This window comes from Candida parapsilosis, contig 005809 (assembly GCF_000182765.1).
Source record: "Candida parapsilosis strain CDC317 annotated contig 005809".
Taxonomy (NCBI): domain Eukaryota; kingdom Fungi; phylum Ascomycota; class Pichiomycetes; order Serinales; family Debaryomycetaceae; genus Lodderomyces; species Lodderomyces parapsilosis.
Window position 1 is genome coordinate 1,657,422 of NW_023503281.1, and position 20,352 is coordinate 1,677,773.

The 20,352-nt window shown below is 37.5% G+C and overlaps 6 protein-coding genes across 6 annotated transcripts; 1 reads left to right on the forward strand and 5 right to left on the reverse strand. All coding sequences in view use genetic code 12, as the record gives it.

Moving 5' to 3' along the window:
- Positions 1-147: 147 nt before the first annotated feature.
- Positions 148-2,748, reverse strand: CPAR2_207750 (uncharacterized protein; the record flags this gene model as incomplete). Its single annotated transcript, XM_036809689.1, has 1 exon — positions 148-2,748. One exon carries the CDS (start codon positions 2,746-2,748, stop codon positions 148-150), a length of 2,601 nt encoding a protein of 866 aa, XP_036666301.1.
- Positions 2,749-4,149: 1,401 nt separating this feature from the next.
- CPAR2_207760 (uncharacterized protein) lies at positions 4,150-6,822 on the reverse strand (the record flags this gene model as incomplete). Its single annotated transcript, XM_036809691.1, has 1 exon — positions 4,150-6,822. The coding sequence occupies one exon, from the start codon at positions 6,820-6,822 to the stop codon at positions 4,150-4,152; it is 2,673 nt and encodes an 890-aa protein (XP_036666302.1).
- A 1,318-nt stretch (positions 6,823-8,140) lies between these two features.
- Positions 8,141-10,528, reverse strand: CPAR2_207770 (uncharacterized protein; the record flags this gene model as incomplete). The annotated part of the gene is made up of 1 exon (XM_036809692.1): positions 8,141-10,528. The coding sequence occupies one exon, from the start codon at positions 10,526-10,528 to the stop codon at positions 8,141-8,143; it is 2,388 nt and encodes a 795-aa protein (XP_036666303.1).
- A 5,644-nt stretch (positions 10,529-16,172) lies between these two features.
- Positions 16,173-17,630, forward strand: CPAR2_207780 (catalase; the record flags this gene model as incomplete). The annotated part of the gene is made up of 1 exon (XM_036809693.1): positions 16,173-17,630. The coding sequence occupies one exon, from the start codon at positions 16,173-16,175 to the stop codon at positions 17,628-17,630; it is 1,458 nt and encodes a 485-aa protein (XP_036666304.1).
- Positions 17,631-17,787: 157 nt separating this feature from the next.
- On the reverse strand, positions 17,788-17,958 carry CPAR2_207790 (uncharacterized protein; the record flags this gene model as incomplete). Its single annotated transcript, XM_036809694.1, has 1 exon — positions 17,788-17,958. The coding sequence occupies one exon, from the start codon at positions 17,956-17,958 to the stop codon at positions 17,788-17,790; it is 171 nt and encodes a 56-aa protein (XP_036666305.1).
- A 496-nt stretch (positions 17,959-18,454) lies between these two features.
- Positions 18,455-19,234, reverse strand: CPAR2_207800 (phosphatase PAP2 family protein; the record flags this gene model as incomplete). The annotated part of the gene is made up of 1 exon (XM_036809695.1): positions 18,455-19,234. The coding sequence occupies one exon, from the start codon at positions 19,232-19,234 to the stop codon at positions 18,455-18,457; it is 780 nt and encodes a 259-aa protein (XP_036666306.1).
- Positions 19,235-20,352: the final 1,118 nt, after the last annotated feature.

The following is a 20,352-nucleotide window of genomic DNA, read 5'->3' on the forward strand; positions in this document are numbered from 1 at the left end:
ACCAATAGAAGATGGCAAAACACAATCATAAAGCAATATTACTTCTACGCGAGAGGAAAAGACAATCCATAGTAACCTTATTCTATAAAACTTTCCAAGTTTTTATCTTTTCTAGATCTATAATATAACCTTTAAATACTCTAACCATTAATCCATAAGTTTTCTCTGCTTCTTCTTCTTCTTACTCTTCTTATTCTTCTTACTCTCCTTATCATTCACTCTCTTATTCACCTTCTCTTCCTTCTTTGAACTCAAAAACTCATTCTTCAACTTATCAATCACACCAGGTTCCCTTCGATTCTTCAAAGCTGCAGAATATAGCTTGATTCTATCATTCAACTTCATCAACTCAGCATTGTAATCATATCCACCATCGGTGTTTCTCACTTTATCAACAAAGTAATCCAATTGCAAACTAGCACGTCTTTTGTCAATTCCACTAGGACTAGCATCAAGAAGAACAGCAAGACCACCACCACCACCATTATTGGCTTCTGCATCTGAGTCCCTACCAAATCCATATTTCCCGGCATTCTCCTTCAAAAACATCTTGAGTGATGTTTTGCTCTTCACAAGTTTACGCAACTCTATAGTATGAACTAAAGTTATCTCATGCGTAGCGATAAAATTGCGCAATACTGGCTCATTGTCATATAAAAAGTCAATATATTCACCATCTGACAATGTAACAATAATCATATCGGTATCACCTTCACTAATTCTTTGTAAACGACCTTCTCCATTATTTAATCCACCATTGGTTACATATTTCAATACAACAATCTTGGGGACCCAGATGCGCAATTTGGGCAAATATACATGATCAGCGAAAAGTGTACTTGATGTCCCCTTGGCTCGATATTCGACATGCAACATGGTTTCAAAATCATAGGGAATGTATCCAATTTCACCCTGAACCAGGTTCAATCTCAAGGGGCTTATCTCTTGTAATTTGGCGAAATGGGCATTACGACAATTGTAAATTTGCAAATAATTGTTCTTCTCTATTGGATGGATTGATTTAACATCATTCTTGTGGAAAGATGCATATTTGGTTTTTGTTAACAAGAAATTGTACCTTCCTGGAGTTGGCATATCAGAAACTGCCAATCCAGTGATATCAATATACAACCCGGTGTCCAAGTCAATAAATCTAGCATCGATATTATTTCTTCCATTACCTCTTGATCGATGAGATATAAATGTTGATGAATCAAGGAAATATCTGCCAAACCTTGTTTCTCGTTGCAAATTAGTACCAAAATCAACAACAATTGTTTGATTAAACAATCGGGTTAAACGATGTAAATCATCGATGGGCATTTGAACATCCACATCAGCATCCCAGGGGAATTGTAAACCGTTCCAATACCATGACAATAAAGACCCATGAGCTATCCAAGTGTTTAGATTGTATTGGTTTGTCAATCTGAGAAATGCCTTGAGAAGCCCATTGATTGAAATGCCTTGTCTGGGTGTGCCATTGACTATCCCATTCATAAATCTCCAATCATAGTGGCTACCTGATGCGTAGTTGGCTTCTCTTCGAACAATGTATGCCTCATGGAAATATTTTGTTGGATCTTGTTCCTGTAGTGAGGTTTTTAATGCTTGGAGATAATTCTTGTCAGTTTGATTGAGTTGTGGTGTTTGTGATTCCAAGAACGATACTCTTTCCGCACTATGATCAATAAACTGATCATGTGTAAGATGCTTTTCCATAGATAGTTCTTGATCTCCCCTTTTAGGCAACTTGTTTGACAATGACACAATTTCATTTTTAACGTTGATTTCTCCATCCTGAAATACGCTTGAGTCTTTCAATGTGATGCGTTCTTCTTGTGCTTGATTGACATCAATTTGAATTGATTTTTCACCGGGCAACAAAAATGTTAAAGTCAATGGCACTTGCATAAAATCATACAAGTAAGATCGTGATAGTATTGGTCGTGCTGATTTCTTGTTTCTCCCAGTAACACTATATATGTGAAACCCGGTGGTTAAAAATGGCGAGTTGTCACGTTCACGTTGTATTCTTTGAAATGCTGCTATTGTATCAGCATTATACTTCTCTTGTGCTTGTGAATCTTTTAAAATTGCATCAATATCATCATCATTAACGCAATAAGTTTCTGGTTTCAACAACCCTTCTCGTTCATTCTTTTTGGGGTTTCGAGAACTGGAATCAAAGTATTGACATGGTTGTTTTTCTGGATTGAAAAGGAACTCCTCCATTGCTGACATGTCGACATAATCGGACCAGTGGAAGACAGGAATTGTTAAATGTGGTTGCTGTTGCTGATCAAAGTTATTCAAATTGGTATTTATATGCTTTAACAATAACCCAAATGTATACCTAGGGTCATAGTTTTGAAATGCGGGGAGTTGCTCCTTTGGTGGGATGTTTATAACATAAAATTGATCATTGGTTGTGTATGTTGTTCCATCCATAACTTGCTTTGTGACATCGATACGGTGTTGTGTATTTTCATCTACAGCCCCTTCCATAGAAGAAGATAGACTTGTTCCGGTCAACAGCAGTTGTTTTTGCATATACTCAACCACCAAACTATCAAAATCAGTAGCATTTTGTTCCTTTTCAGCTGTCAATAGAAGCTGCTTTAAATGAGGGATAGGTACTGTTTCAGCGAGATATTGTTTGATTGGTGTATCGTGTATATGGGAAGCAACAAGTATATGAGTGACAAAGATGATGAATAGTAGTAGTACTGCTCTTGATCGCCTCATAGCAATTCGGCGGAATATCGGGCCAAGCTTAGACATGGCTGTAGGAAAAATAAAATACTAGATAGCAAAAGATTCTGAGTTTTGAACGTGATAGTAAGATGAAGACAAAGAATAACTTGTGATAGTAGTGCTTGTTTTTATATACAAAATCGAATATCGGTTTTATCGATACCCGAAAAAAAAAAAAAGAATATGGTTTGTGAATATTTTGTTCTCTAGCTTGGCTTTTGCAAAAGCAATGAAATTCTTCTGTATTTGAATGGTCGTGTGATTGTTGTGAAAAGTGTATTTTTTTTTTCCGATTTTGTGTTGTTGTTCTTTTTTACTCTGATATCTATTTTAAGGAACCAAAAGTTTAATTAATATGGATGGCTCTAAGGTTATTACAGAGCAGAAGAGGGAAAAGAAAGTGAGCTGGAGTTGGAAAGTCAGTCATACTTATAGCCAAAGCGGAGGAATAACTGGTGTGTCTGTATTTGTGTCTGTGTGGTATATTCTTCCTAATCTCTACTTGTATTGTAATTTTCGATTTTAAGCCTTGTTTGTAGAATAAAGAACGAAGATTGGTGGAAAATGCACCACTATGTTTATTTCTTCATTAAATCTGAAACCGTTTTTCAGCCAGGATACTCCTCATTAGGACGACAAAGTAGCAAGCTACGTACCACTTGACTATCACTGCCTCGTCATATCAATGACATCATCACCATCACCATCATCGATTTCTTGTGTTTATCCTTTGTGCTCATAGTGCGTTTCTAATTTTGTGTAATATCAATATGCGAGAAGGAGGAAGAGGGGAATTTTAAAACCAATTTTTCTTTCCAAGTCGTGTGATCTTATGATACTGAATACATTTCTACAAGACAGAATTACTTATATGTATAAGCATACACAAGACAGACAAAAAGTGTATGTTGAAGCTTTTATACAGTGTATTACCCCTTTGTCATTAAGTACATTCCATGTAGTCAAAAATAAGACAAAGCCTTGTTTTGCGATTTATATCTTGCTCATGCTCGAGTCCGGTTCAATACATCGCAGTCTTTATTCAGCCACGTTTAAGAAACATCACTCCTGAAGGTTGAATACGCTACAGTGATTTTCACCTTCGCAAAAGGTTAAATACTTGTGTTATCAACCACCACAGTTTTCAAGTGTACTTAGGTACTTAGAATATTGATAATAAGGTTTTGTGGCCAGCCTATGATGTGTAGTCCAGACACCGAGATTAAGTCACGTTCTAACACAAACTTACCAAGTTAACTATTTAGTCGCTTTGTAGTATTTTCCTCACGCTATGTTCTATTCTATCAATATACACTTGACACACACGAATTGCCTAACCTTCTGCAAGCCATTCCCTGATTTTGTTGCCCCACCAATGGATTAAGCTTCTGATTAAGGTTTGCTCAACTTCTCTTCAGCTTTTTTCATCTCTTCATCTGCCAACTTCTTTGTTTCGTCAACTTTATTATTACCCTGTTCAATTTCTTTCATCTCTTCAGCTTCCTTCTTGATGTCCTCCGCACGTGCTTTTTGGGCAGCAGCTGCCTTTTTCCTCTCTTCCTCAGCAGCCGCTTTCTTCCTCTCTTCCTCAGCAGCGGCTGCCTTTTTCCTCTCTTCCTCAGCAGCCGCTTTCTTCTTCTTTTCCTCAGCAGCCGCTTCCTTTTTCCTCTCTTCTTCAGCGGCTGCTGCTTTTTTCTTCTCCTCTTCCATTTCCTTCTCCTCTTCCTCCTTTGCTTGCCAATTCAACTCATGTTCCCTAGTCATATGCTTCAATCTGAGTAATTGATCCTCAAAACTATAATACCCATCATAATACCTTGTTTCATTGACAAAATAGTCCATGTATAATGGAGCTCTACTCGTTTCGGGATTCATGATTGATGCCAACCCTAATAATGCAAAACCATTTTTAACAAACAAACCCTTAGTTGACCTTCCCTTTAACAATCTTTGTAACTCCACATCATGCAACGATGTAACTTCACGAGTATTTAGGAAATCTCGTAATACATTTTCTGCGTAATACAAAAATTCAATGTATTCCTTATCATTTAGATCAATACTAATCATATCGGCACCACCTTCTTGATATATGTCCAATCTACTTTCATCAAGATGATTTGTTCTCAAGAAATCGACAATGACTAGGGCACTCGTCCACATTCGCAATTTGGGCAAATAAACATAGTTGTTGGTGAAGGTGCTTACTTTACCTTTGGTGTTGTACTCGTTCTGCATAATCAGGTCAAATCCATACGGGATGTAGCCGTACTCTCCCTGTACCATACTTAATCTGAGTGGATCCAATTGATTCATGGCAATAAATTGTTCTTTGCGACAATTGTACAATTGCAACATGTTATTCCTATTCAAAGGTGTCATTGATTTCAATGTATCATGTCCAACAGCCGATTGCTCATAATATCTTGATGGTGCAAGAGTATCACTCACTGCCAATGCAGTAATATCAATCTTGACTCCGGTATCTATATCGATAAATCTAGCATCAATGATATTGTTCGTGTTGCCCTTCGTTCGCTGTGAAAGTAATGATGCTGAATCTAGAAAGTAGCGTCCAAATCTAGTCTCTTTATCCAAATCATTACCAAAATCAACAACAATACTCTGATTGAATAATCGTGTCAACCGATGGAAATCTCGAATGGGCAATTGTATACTTACATCAGGTTCCCAAGGTAACCTCAACCCATTCCAGTACCAGCCTAAAAGTGAACCATGAGATACCCAAGACTTAATTCCATACCGATTTGTCAATTTGAGAAATGCTTTTAGCAAACGACCATTGGCCAGTTGCAGCTGTGGTGTTTTGTTGATTATACCGGTGAAGAAGCGCCAATCGTAATTGCTTCCAAATCCAAAATTGGGTTCTTCCTTAATGATGTTGGCCTCACGGAAATGTTTTGGTGGGTTTTCTTCTCTTAGAGAGTACCTGAGCCCAGCAAGGTAATTTTGGTCAGTTTGATTCAAGGGGTTGGCTTCAGCTCCCAATTTACGCACAACACCAGCGCTCTTGTCAATAAAATCATCATGTTGAAGATGAGACTCAAAAGGTAACACTTTTCTCGAAGTGGATACCTTGTTAGCAAATCTTGAAATCTCGTCTTTAATATTGATCGGCCCTTCAAATAACAAGTCTGAGTCCCGTAACTTTTGTCGTTGTCCCTGTTTAACATTGAATTGAATAAACTTGTCCTCAGGTAACAAAAATGTAATTGTTAACGGAACTGGCATGAAATCATAAAGATAAGATCGTGCAATGACTGGTCTTAGTGCTGTTTTGCCTCTTCCAGTCCATCTATGGATATGGAACCCCGTACTTAACGCTGGATTTTGTGCTGACTCCTTTTGCACTTGTTTCATTGACTCAAATATATGACTAGGGTACTTCATTTGTTTTAATGGATTTTGCAACACACTTTCCATGGCATCACCATCATCAATGCAATAATCATCAGGGTCAAGTAAATTCTCACCCATATTCTTACGAGAATCACCAGTCCTTACGTCAAAGTGCTGACAGGTTTTCTTTTCTGTTGTGAATATGTAATCCTCCAATGGCGTCATATCAACATAGTCTGCCCAATGGAAAACTGGAATGTTGAAAGTTTCCGGTTGAATTAGTTCTTTCTCATTACTCTTATCATTGATATATTTCAACAACAATCCAAATGTAAACCGGGGATCATATTTCTGAAAAACTGGTATGTCTTCCTTTGGTGGAACATTAATTACACTAAAAGAATCATCATTTGTAAAACGAGTCTCAACCAATACCTTTTGGGTAAATTCAAGCTTCTTTTCATCACTTGCTTCTATCACCCCTCCTTGGCCAATTTTGCTCTTGTAAAATTCGAAAGTTTGCAATATTTTTTTATCAAACTCAGCAAGTTGTTTAGGGCTCTCATACATCATGAATAATTGTCTGAGGTGGGAAATAGGGGCATTTTTGGCAAGGTATTGTTTGAATGGTGGATGTTGGAGCCCAAGAAAGAAGACAAGTGCAACAATAAAGAAAGCTAGGACAATGCCTCTTGAACGTCGCATCGATGCTCGACGGAAACCCAGACTGAGAAAGTGCATGGGAGTAGACTGTGTCATGTTGTGTTCAGTCGCCGGCAATTCAATTGTTGTTGTAATTAGTGGAAATTGAGTTGTTTTTATAGTACGACAGATGGGTAGATGCTTCCACAAAACTTAAAAATTCGAGATCTACATGGAAAGGGCACAGACCGCCTTTATTCAAAAACGACTAGCTCTTTCACAACCTACTTTAAAAAGATGAGTGTTTCATATCTCTGGGCTGGAATGTTTCGAGAAAAACAAACCAGTCAGTACATTTTACAGACCTAGTACAAAACAGAAGGGGGAGATTTTGCGCGGGTTTCCCAATCCCTTCAAAAAACACCCAATTTGGCGATGATTTGTCTCGTTCAATACGAACAGATGACCGAAACAGTTGATCTACCTCAATATTTCGTTTCCTGTAAGACAAGGAACTCTTTATCGCCACATGCGAAGTTTATGCCTCTTGACGGCTCCGCCATTATGACCTCTACCCAGAGTATAGTACAACTCACTTACGAGGTCCCTCACGTGTCCGGTAAAAGACATGTTGTGACATTTCGAAAAGAACAAGCAGAGTGAAGCCCTTGTTTGCAGTGGGTGCTGCATCAGAGTGTATCTATTTTTGGTTTCACATAAAAAATGAAAAAAAAAGTCGTACCATATGCACATGCAACAAAAAAATTCGCCAAGAGCTGTGGGAACTAGTTGATTGTAATGCATGCGCACATATGGACCCTCTTGATGGTGATATTGGCCCATTCGTGAGAACAACTCACTTGAGTTGCTGAAAGTTTGCCTTTTTGCTTTTGCAACTATTTATGCGGACTATTCAGCAGCTTGGGGTTTTCTAAAATCTAGATGATCCAAGGGTTTGGCCCAATTATGCCTTGCATCTACATGAAGATGGCTACGTTCTACATTAAATCCGACTAAAGTAGTGTCCTCGCCTACGAGATGTGTATGTGAAGAAATGTGTACCCTCCACAAATGCACTGTGGCGCCTTGAAGTAAAATTTTTTTGACAGTGAGCATGTCGTAAAAGGACCCTTTAATTTTGGTTTCTGTTTTTTTTGTGTGTTTTTCGTTAATACACTTGCAAGCAAAAGAAAGCGACACAAGAGAGACCAAAAGGAATGATTATCTTCTAAAATTATAGATTACTAACTATTAAAATCTCGTTTCAGATGATGCTCAAGTTCTTATTTATATGAGACTGGTTTAAAACTTAACCCATGGATAATGTACATTTCGTCCTCCCTCTTCTTTTCTCCTTACCAATTTGAAAAACTATTCCGTCTTATCCCTGTTGTTTCTCCTTCCAAGCATCCTCAAGATCTTTGATCTTTGCGCGTAATCTCTGCATCTCTATATCAAAATCGAACCCTTCAGTGTTTCTCAGTTGATATACAAAGTAATCCAATTGTAAATTGGCTCGAAGTGCATCCTGTTTCAACACCTCGGTTTCATGATCAACAAATAGATCCTTGGTTGATGATTTATCCAATATCGTTTGTATCTCCAAATTGTGTAAAGATGTAACTTCATGAGTAGCAATAAATTCGCGCATCATGGATGCATTTCGGTACAAGTAATCGACATATTCTTCATTGGTTAGATTAAAAGTCTTGATTTTGACATCACCTTCTTTAACTTCTTGCATCTTAGCACTATCACCATTATTGCTATCGCCTTGAGTCACGAAATCAGTAATGAGTTTGTCGTACTCCCAAAGACGTAGCTTGGGCAAGTAAACCCGGTCTTTATACACTGTGCTGGCAATTCCCTTTTCTTTATATTCAGTAAGAAGCATCGATTCAAATCCCGGTGGGATGTATCCATAATCACCCTGGATTGAACTTAATCGAAGTGGACTAAGTTCCGAAAACTGGGAAAAATGCTTGTTTCGACAATTGTAAATTTGCAAAAATGCATTTCGATCCTTTTGGCTAACAGGTGAATTGTGTCTGTTACGATCATATTCCGTGCCGGCCAACAACTTGTTGTACCTATCAGGTGCTGGTTCTGTACTCAATGCCAAAGCCGTTATATCAACGTAAAGTCCAGTATCCAAATCAATGAAACGAGCATCGATATTGTTCAATCCTTGACCTCTTGATCTATGGGATATAAATGTAGATGAGTCGATATAGTATCGACCGAATCTCATCTCACTGTCTAAATCATTACCAAAATCAATAATTACTGATTGGTTAAACAATTGGGTCAATTTATGTAAATCTTGGATGGGCATTTGTACATCGATATCAGGATCCCATGGAAATTGTAAACCATTCCAGTACCAGGACAACAACGATCCATGAGCTATCCAGGTATTGATATCGTATTGATTTGTCAATCTGAGAAACGCCTTGAGTAATCCATTGATTGCAACTTCTTGTTGTGGTGTATCATTAATGATTCCATTAACGAACCTCCAGTCATAATGACCTCCAAGTCCAAAATTGGGTTCGCTTTTCAAGATATTTGCCTCATGGAAATACTTCGGTGCATCTTTGGTGTTCAATGATGTGCGAAGTGACTTGAGATAATGTTGGTCTGTTTGGTTGAGTGGTTCTTTTTGTGATTCCAACGTCAACATATTTTGTGCTGTCTTGTCGACAAAGTGATCGTGTGTGAGATGTTTCTCATATGGTAAACCGTTGATACGTTTTGGTACTCTGTCAGCAAATGATGTAATTTCACCTTTTATGTTTACTTCCCCCTCTTGTAACAAGTCTGAATCTCTCAACTTCTTACGCTCATTTTGATTGACATTGTATTGAATCGACTTATCGCCTGGCAACAAAAATGTCAATGACAATGGTAAGGGCATAAAGTCATAAAGATATGAACGTGCAATGATTGGTCTCAATGCACGTTTATTTCTTCCAGAAATATTGTATATATGAAAATTAGTGGTTAATGTTGGTAATACCTCTCGTTCTTGCTTTATTCTCTTGAATGATTCAATGGTGTATGTAGTGTATCTCTTTTGTGCTTCTTCATCTTGTAAAATCCTATCAATCTCGTCATCTTCAACACAATAATCCTTAGTTTCGAAAATCTTTTGCTGCTCATTTGTTGCTGTGTCTATCGTAGCATCAAAGTATTTGCAAGTTTGTTTCTCGGGCATAAACAAGTACTCTTCCATTACTGACATATCAGTATAGTCTGCCCAGTGGAAAAACGGTATGGTCAAGTCTTGTTTCTTCTCTTGATTACTTAGTTCGCTATTGATGTATTTTAATAACAATCCAAATGTGAATCGTGGATCGTATTTTTGAAATTGAGGTACTTGGTCCCTAGAGGGGATCTTGACAACTTCAAATGACTTGTCATTGGTGAATGTGGTTTCCTTCAACACTTGCTCAGCAACGTCGAGTTTCTGCTGAGTCTCGGAGTCAAAAGTGCCATCGCTTGTTTGTAATTTCAAAAGTTTTTCTTGACTATATATAAGATCAATCACTTGATCATCAAATAACGCAAGATCTTTATAACTATCTTGCCCGACTAATAGTTTTCGAAGCTTGGATACATTGACGGTATTTGATATGTATTGTTTGATCGGTGTTAATTGTACGTAAGATACGACAAGAACATGTATTAGTATCAACCCGAAAACGAGTAGAATTCCTCTCGACTTTCTCAAGGTTAGCTTTTGAAGTAGTTGGGATATGGGAATCATAGTATACTGACCCTGGTGGCTGGGTTGATGAACCTTGAATCAAATTGACTTTTGATACTTGCGATGACAATCTGTGAAAATCTGTATCGCTTAGTCAAAGTTTAAAAAAGGTAGGTTTATGCAAGATTTGAAAAAAAAATATTAATGTAGCTAAAGTTACTAGCAAAATGTGGAATCTGTTAACCCAATCTCTTTTCAAAAATGAAGGGGAAAAAAAAACGAAGTGGCTTTGAACGTTTATATATGAATATTGTCAATGCAATCCCCCTTCCTTTGTTGGGCTGTTCCTTATTGTCTTTCGGTGTTAATGCAATCTTCAAACTAGAATTAGAAAAAAAAAATACTCCCCTTTTTTTAGGAAAAACGTTTCTTTTTTTTCGAAAGAAAATTACGGTTTTTCAAATGAAAGAGATCTAGACAACAATGCGTGATCCCTGTGTTGGGAAGTGCGATACGTTTGTGGAAAACCTACGTGTGTTTTTCTTCCTTGGAGGATGTTTACTGTTTTGAACAGTGGTACTGTTATAATGAAGATAAAAAATTCTTCAACTACTGCATACTGGTAAATATTATTTATTGTTATTCTACTGCATTGACGAACACAAAATGCACAAAGGATTATGTAAGAGGATCATTCAATAGAAAAGGAGTTACTTTGCATGTAGAGAGTAAATAGGAACGAACAAGAAAATATGACGAAAAACATGTAATGATAATTACAACGTTGAGATGGAAGACGCCTCGATACAACAACACAGCACGATACCAATGCTCAAGGTATAGTGAAGCGGACCGGCAACTACTTTAAGCTATAGTTTAAAGCTGTATACAATGACTCTTTTATGGAATCTCTCAAAACATAGAAATAGAACTTTCATTACATTGTTACACAAAGAACGAAAGTAGTAACTTAAAAGTCGTGTGACAATAAAAATTAAGAAAAAAGGACACGACACAAAAATATCAGAAAATTATGGTTAATTTTAGAAAGTATAGTATTAAATATAAACAACCAAACAATAATGATATACACGCTATGTGTATTAATGAAAACATAGGGATCATTCGCGTGTGTTGTGAGCATCGTGACCTCATCAACTAAGGTGCGTACTTACTGGTTGTAATGAATTTGGATTCCCCTCACCGGAAGAATAAACGCCAGCGCTTTTAAGCCACACAATTGGGAAAAACATCCCGTGTAACATAGTGCAAAATAAAAATAAAAGCCTTGTCCTAAACTCACACTCTTCTAGTACTCTTGAAATTGTGTTTAAATACGAGATATTCAGACCTGCTATTTCATTGTTTTGAGAATCGGCTCACAATTTATCACTGTAGATGCACAGATGACGCCTTATAGCCCTACTTGTATCGAAATTTGGATGAACTTACGATTCAAGTACAAAACATGTGTTTTCGCAAGCTACTACAACTGGATGTTTAAACGCCAAATTTTCTTGAAGTTGGAGTGTGCTAAGACAGCAGGAAACAGCCCTGCATCTGTAGTCCCCTCGTCTCGGTATAACTAAATTAAATAAGGATTACTAAAAGAGTTTAAAGATCACACGACAAGAAAAAATAGAGGAATGTTTGTTTATCTCTTCCTTCTTCCGTTCCTTTGTTGTGAAGCTAATCTTTACACAAAATGTATATCCTTGCTGGTTATGAGAGTCTCTGTTCATAATTTTTTTTTTTTTATTTCCTTTTGTTTTTGCGTGAGATGCGCCGCAAAAGTTAGGTACTGGAGTTATCCTTTTTGTTTATACCAAACAAAATCAAATCGTGCCTTCTTCTTGAGTAGATCTAAATGAGACAACAACTTGCAATGTGGTACTTGATGAAACCAAGTGGTACATTCTTTCAAACCTTTGTTTTGTTATCTCCATTTGGAACTGCGCGGCGGTCGTAAACAAATCTGTGCTTTGAAATGCAACCCTCGCTAAACAGCAAATCAGGGCTACCAACGTAGATCATAAATAAAAGATTTGCAATGTTCCGACAACCCCCTACACTTTTTAACTCAACCCAAATATTGGCACTTGCCACATCCACAATGTCCATATACTTCTCACAGTCGAAATAGTAGCCTTGAGCTAATTCCTCTCTTTGCTGTTCTGTAATCAAAGTCAACCACATCGAAGCACAAATTGTCCTTTACGCAACTTAGTTTAACCGCCATACCTATCTTGCCATCAACTTTCTAGAAAATCTCGAAAAGAATGCCCACGTAAATGTCTTGGCACTAAACAATTGTTAGAGAAATTCTAAAAATAGATTTGGTGTTGAATAGATGTTGGTTCATAAAGACCGTGAAGATTTAACCTTTACGGGCTTTAATACGTAGTTGAGCATCATGAAAAAATTCACTGCGTGGACGACTAAAGACTGAAAAGAGCCAAATGCGAACGCCGTTCAGAGAAATTAAAACCCATGAAACGCAGTGAAATGAGCTTATTCTCTACTACAGAAATGAATTAATATTTACGAACATTGACAATTGTATCTAGGACATTCGCAATTGATAAGATTTCGAGTCACCTAATTCTCACTATCCTCGTGAATGCTATATGTTTGATGTAAAGAAAGAAAATTGACTCTCATCGCTAATGTAGAATTTGTAACTAACGCCCGCCAATGCTTTACCTCCATACAAACGTAAAGACAGAGTAAGTTCCTATGGAAATCACAAATTACAATATACACAGTCAAACAAATTATTACACTAACAAAAACCGACATTTAAAAGAATAACGCCATGCTTTGTTGTCTGTTGCACCGCTGTTCACATTTTCAACTTGTTGCCACGCAAAATCCCCAAACCACTACATAGTATGGGACATATCACCCCACAAGGATATTGGCCCAATCAGAACTACTGCAAATTCCGGTCGTTGACAAAAACCTACCATGATAGAAACCCCCATCGACTGGAATGAACTCAATCTACTTGGGGTTCGGTATATCTCTTGATTTGTCAATCAGTCTTTTTCTCAATCATTTCACATCAAATCCTTTATACTTTTTTGGATGAAAACGAGTCTAAAAAGCTCCATCAAGAAGAATCCAAGACTCAAAGTTGGTAAAACAGACATTAAACACAACGTTTAACTTTTTTACTGGTCCCAAAATAGATGGACAAGGTTCCGATTACAATCAATCAATACGTGAATAATCTAAAAGACATAATATCTATAGAAAGCACATTTGATCAAATAGGTGGACATTAGCAATGAGTTTCAACTAACTCGTCAAAGACTTTGATTCATTCTCTTTAGAAAGGAAGGAGGAATCATGCGTACACCCTTGGTCCATTTTCATCAAACATGAACTCGACAGTCATTGATAGAAATATCTTACCAGCAGTTGCAAAGTCAATCGACCAAAGGTTCATCCAAAAAAAATTGTGACCAGCAATCTTGTTGTTATGAAGGGCTTCACTGATCATATAAACTCGAAATTGTTTTAGTAGAAAAAAAAAAACCCACTATTGGATTCATCCACTACTCATAGTTGTTGGAACGAAGGGTTTGCTACTAAAGCTTGTGAAATGTTCCAGAATGGTATGGCCAAGAGGCCTATTTTGTTGCGATCGAAAAATTTTCTCTTTCTTGCTTTCATTAAATTTACGCCGACGAAGGTAAAGTCGTTGTCGTGTCACTAATGAGATGTTGCCACTCCGTCAACCACGTAGGTAGAGACTCTTAACAAACTCGAGATTACTCACAGTACGTATGCTCGTTCACTTCTTAGAAATTCAATTCTATTCTAGTCTTTAGTCGAATGTATTGTAATTTCACCATAAGCACCATGGTTCTCATGGTTGAACAGTTATGTGGCCAGAACGAAATCTTGATAATCTAGACTTCTATTATAGGTGACGGATGTTCCATGCGTTTGAGCTAAAAGGTAAATACCGTTCCGGTTTTAGAGCCACAAAAAAGTTAGCCATCTTCTATTTTGACTTAGTAATACGATCTGTTAAAAGTCTTTTTTGGTCTCTTGACACAAAAATGTTCATTTCTAAAATGTCATAGCACCAGTGTCAGCCGAAGCTAAATCAAATAACATTGGGTTTATTGAAATTGTAATCTATGATAAGAGAAGCATTGCCAGAGTAAAAGTGTGCAAATCAATAGTATTTTCATGTAAATTAGCAAAAAGAACCAAATAATTGGCATTTTTTTGCAAATTAGCAAGAAAAACCAGTCGACAGCAATTCTTTGCAAATAAACAAGAAGAAACATTCAACAATGACAAACCGTAAAGTCTTCTGAATCAATATCTAGCGAGTGAATTCTGAGGGTGATCGGGTATTTGGCTTACTAAAATCTCTCACAATTGTTTCCCATTGATTTATCATTCAATTTGACATCGTTATTTCTCATCACCTCATTCCAATCAAAAGCTTGGAGACGTTGCAGCTTACAACTTTTCCGTTGTATTGTATGGGAGTACTACTGTGTTTTGTACGTGTTCAATATCATACATCAAGTATCCGCTCAATGGTAAGGGGTTACGGAGTTCCATTTTATTTTTTTGCACCTGGTAGAGCCAAAAGAACATCCATCAGCAGTTATCGGGAAATGTAAAATCAAAATTACACAAAATTGGCACTTAGGCTTCAAAAAGTATTACTGGAAACGGAGAAAGGAAAAAAAAAAAGGTAAAGTGGATCCACAGTTAGCATATGAAAAATAAAAAAAATGCTGTTATCCGCGGGACGGGAATAGAGGTAAGATGATAGTGGAGACTCAATGGACTAAGAAGTTGCAGTGCAGGATCTGTGGATTTGAATTACCTTCACAGGTTTTACTACGTGGTATCTTTATACTCCGTTGATGCACTACTTTGACAAAGTGTGTTGACTTATCTACTTCAACAAACTACCGAGGTTAAATTACTTTTGTGTCTGGCTGATATCATTTCGAAAAGAGAAAAATAATATATTTTCGGTAACTTTGTGAATTCTGGGGTAAAAAGGCAAAAAAAAAACACGTTCTCAGCCAATGAGAATCAAGGAAATGGTAATACAGTGCCAAAACAAACAGGGTGCCACAGCCCTTTGAGAAGAGAAAGTGAAATTAGTAGAATGTGTACCACCTCAATGAAATGAATACGGACTCATTTTATTCTACAACATCTGCCATCAATGATGATCACTAATTGCTCCTGCAGGGATGGTCATCAATAGAACTGCTTTTACCATACACGTGTGTCGTAATCTCCTCTTTTTCAAAGGATGTACAATTTGTGGCATGATTATATAATTCGTATGTGTGTATGTGTTGGTTACTAATAAAATTGCAATGGTCTGGATCTTCAATGTTGATTGATAATCAAAAACAGAACAAAAAGTTCTGCAATACAATTGCTGCATGAATGCTTAAAAATAATCACATTTCTAGTACAATGGTACACGACTCTGCTATAGTAATATCCCCACTAATACAAAAAAAAAAAAGAGTATATGTGTGTGTCTTAGTAAACTATGCATTAATTCTAGTTCCCCTCTCCCGTTCAAAATTTCCCTTATTTTATGGTTCATATAAATATCCCTTGAGATCGCACATACATCCAGTTGGATTCATATTAATTCTGCTTACTCCCTTTTTAATTTATACATCAATTATATCTATATTCAATCATGGCCCCAGTATTCACTAACTCACAAGGTAATCCAATCCCAGAACCATTCGCCACTCAAAGAATTGGTAAGCATGGTCCATTGTTGATGCAAGATGTCAACTTGATTGACAACTTGGCTCATTTCGACAGAGAAAGAATTCCAGAAAGAGTTGTCCACGCCAAAGGTTCAGGTGCTTATGGTGTTTTCGAAGTTACTGATGATATCACTGATATTTGTGCTGCTAAATTCTTGGACACTGTTGGTAAAAAGACCAAAATTTTCACTAGATTCTCCACTGTTGGTGGTGAACAAGGTTCAGCTGATTCTGCCAGAGATCCAAGAGGTTTTGCCACTAAGTTTTACACTGAAGAAGGTATTTTGGATTTAGTTTACAACAATACTCCAATCTTCTTTATCAGAGATCCATCTAAATTCCCACACTTTATTCACACTCAAAAGAGGAATCCAGAAACTCACTTGAAGGATGCCAACATGTTTTGGGACTACTTGACCTCAAATCCAGAATCAGTTCACCAAGTTTGTATCTTGTTTAGTGACAGAGGTACCCCAGCTTCATACAGACACATGCATGGTTTCTCTGGCCACACTTACAAGTGGGCCAATGCCAAAGGTGAATGGCACTATGTTCAAGTCCACTTTTTAACTGACCAAGGTATCAAGAACTTGACTGTTGAAGAAGCTGGTGAATTGGCTGGTTCCAACCCAGATTTTGCTCAAGAAGATTTGTTCAAGAGCATTGCTGCCGGTAACTACCCATCATGGACTTGTTACATTCAAACCATGACTGAAGAACAAGCCAAGAAGGTTCCATTTTCTGTCTTCGACTTGACTAAGGTTTGGCCACACAAGGATTTCCCATTGAGAAGATTTGGTAAATTCACTTTGAATGAAAACCCAAAGAACTACTTTGCTGAAGTTGAACAAGCTGCTTTCTCACCAGCCAACTCTGTTCCATCAATGCAACCATCTGCTGATCCAGTCTTGCAATCAAGATTGTTTTCATACACTGATACTCAAAGATACAGATTGGGTGCCAACTATGTTCAAATTCCAGTTAACTCACCATTACATGGTTCTGTTTACGCCCCAAATGTCAGAGATGGTCCAATGAATATCAATGGTAACCTCGGCGCCACTCCAAACTACTTAGCTTCAGATGTTCCAGTTGAATTCAAAGCAAATTCATTGCAAGAGGATCAAGAAGTTTGGGAAGGTGCTGCTACTCCATTCCACTGGAAGGCTACCCCATACGAATGGGAACAACCAGCACAATTGTGGAAGGTTTTGGCTAAATACCCAAACCAACAGGAACATTTGGCTCACAATATTGCTGTCCATGTTGCTAATGCAAGACACGATATTCAAGACAGAGTATTTAAATACTTTGGTGGTGTCAGCCCTGAATTGGAAGCCTTGATCAAGAAGGAAGTTTTCGAATTGAGTCCTAGAAAGTAAAGGTTTAGTTTACAGGTATGTAGATTAAGGTATATATTATTTATGTTTAAGAAAATGTTTTAATGTTTGTAAGAAATGTAGGTAGGGGAGTGTCGGTTCCTACAAATTCATGTCAACTCGTTTCTTTTATTCCCTATAAACTATATACTTAACCACATTAAAGCTTGGTGGTGTTACACGATGGACATCCACAACCTGACCCACACTTGCACAAACTTCCACAACATTGACCCTTGTTTGAAGACGAAGATGAAGCTAAACTAGCACCAGTGGATCCCTTACTGGAAGAGCTTGATCCGCAACATGAATTTGATTGACTACCACACATAATGATCTTTTGAATGAATTGTTCTGGAAAAAAAAAAGAGTCAAATTTCAAAACTCATTATTCAAAGAAACGATTGTCGATATATATATATATATTTGTACCGTTTTATTATCTAATCACACCTGAGGTGATTTTTAAGAGTTTACCTTTTTTTGTAATGTTGCAGCGCATAGTATTACCCAAAAAGGAATATACAAGTTTCGCTTCTACATTTTTTTGTACGCGCCAAAATGTTTAAGAGCAGATAATACTTCGCATGAGTAAAAGGATGGATTTTGTGCCCCAAACTGTGGGGAAAGTGTCGCAAGAAAAGTGGAAATGGGACACTGGGAGACGATAGGGACCTGATCCAAGCGAGCCTAGCCCAAATGATGTAGGGTCAATGTCGCAGTTGCATCCAACAGTAGTTTTGAAACGATGTGTGATTACGGTACATACAGCCCACATCACGCTCAAGTCTCTATTATATATTCTATTCACACGTAATCGTCTTTAGTTACTCCCCCCCTCCGTCTTTCTCCCGTGATGTCAATTTGCCAAAGTATTTCCATTGAGTAAACCATGCAAACACCATACCCAATAAACTTCCAAACGCAATATCAAAAAAATGATGACGATAATCTTGTGTTCGACTAAGGGCAATATAAGAAGCAAATATCACTGGTAAAGTCGCCACCAACAACAACACCATCCTATGGTTTTCTCTTTTCAACACTTGAAATTGCCCAATAAACCACAATGACAAGTACAACAACCCACCAAAAGCCATAGATGAATGTCCCAGCGGTGTTGATTTGAGCCCATCTGACAAGTACATATCACCCAACGGAGACGTACAAACACTGATATCGACTAATGTATCTAGTGGTGTTTGTTCAGCTGGTCCACACCGTTCAATAAAATCAGGACGGGGGTTCCCGATCCAACATTTGAGAATATCAGTAAGCACTGATACTGATGATACACTAAATAACAACCCAAGGAGTGAAAGCTGTACAAGATGCAACTTGTCGACATTTGTAGGGGCAATAAACAATGAAATTATGATAATAATGATTGCAGGAATTAATGTTGAATACACGTATAGCTGATTATCAGTAACACGTTGAGCTGTAGCAAACGGGTGTGATAGTTTAGGATCATTGATGTAAAATTGACGATGGAATGGTTCCCAATGTTCAACAATTTGGAAAAATATGAATATTAGAACGATAACGGTTATCCAATCGGGGATGTATGTTTTGAACCTAGCTGATGAAAAGTATAGCTGCAGCATGATTAATCTGTGAATGGGGCGGTTGATTTGTTGACAAAACTGTATCCAACGATGGCAATAGAAGGGGTGATGACCTAGTAAAGAGCAGTTGCTTGTAGATGGCCTCTTTCAAAAATGCGTTTTTCTTACGCTGGACACCGTTTCTGAAAAAAGAAAGTAAAAAATTGGAAATGCGTTTGTGAGTCAAATTTGTCGCGGATCTAGATCGCAAAACTTCATAAGCATGAACAGGATAAGGCAAACACGTACATGCGAGTGATTGAGCTTGCTTGCCGAAGAGAGTGGTATCACTGCGAGGCTCTTATTGATTCGGAAGCTTTTTTGTAAGAATGGACTGCTTTTATCCTAGATTAAGAGTTTGCGATGTCCATCCTGTCCAGGACAAAGTCAAGCAAGATACAGCTGAGCATCAGTTCTTATACTTGTATAGGAAGACAATGCGAAGGTTGGATGAGCTTCGCGGGACCTATAACATAAATAAAGCACTAATTTGAGTAATAAGAGAGATTATGTGCAAAGTTATTCCCTTTCTTTCTGTCAGGGTGGACAACGAAAATCTTAATGAGTTTTTGGTATCCGATGTAATAGGGGTAACTATCCCCTTTTTTATGTTCCCCCTCTCATCGTGTTCAAATTAGGAATTGCAAGAATCGGATCGACTGGTACAAAATGTGCTCGAACGTGGCTTTGAAAAAACACGAACAAAAAAGGGAGTGAGCCAGCTATAAATAACAATTACGTGATCAATACAAGGCTTTGTTTCCAAACTCACCATACTCGGTAAAGGTTTGTTACACGCACTGCCTGCTTTTTGTGTATGACTCGTATACTCAGAACAATGAATGTCATGAGCGTTTTATTGAACAAGTGAGAGAGAGAGAGAGAGAGTCTGTGTGTGTGTGTGTGTGTGTGTGTGTGTGGCGATCGGGATTAAAATTATTTATTCTTCGTGCGTGATGTTCCATGTTCTATGCGTTCTTTTTTTCTTTAGTTTTATTTCCAAAAATAGCAATCGCCAAAAGCCAAGAGTAGTGTCAAATGCTTCCGCGCATGTGAACTATAAAAGGGAATGCATTTGGTCTATCCAATTCTATAATCAAATTTTGCAATCAACACAA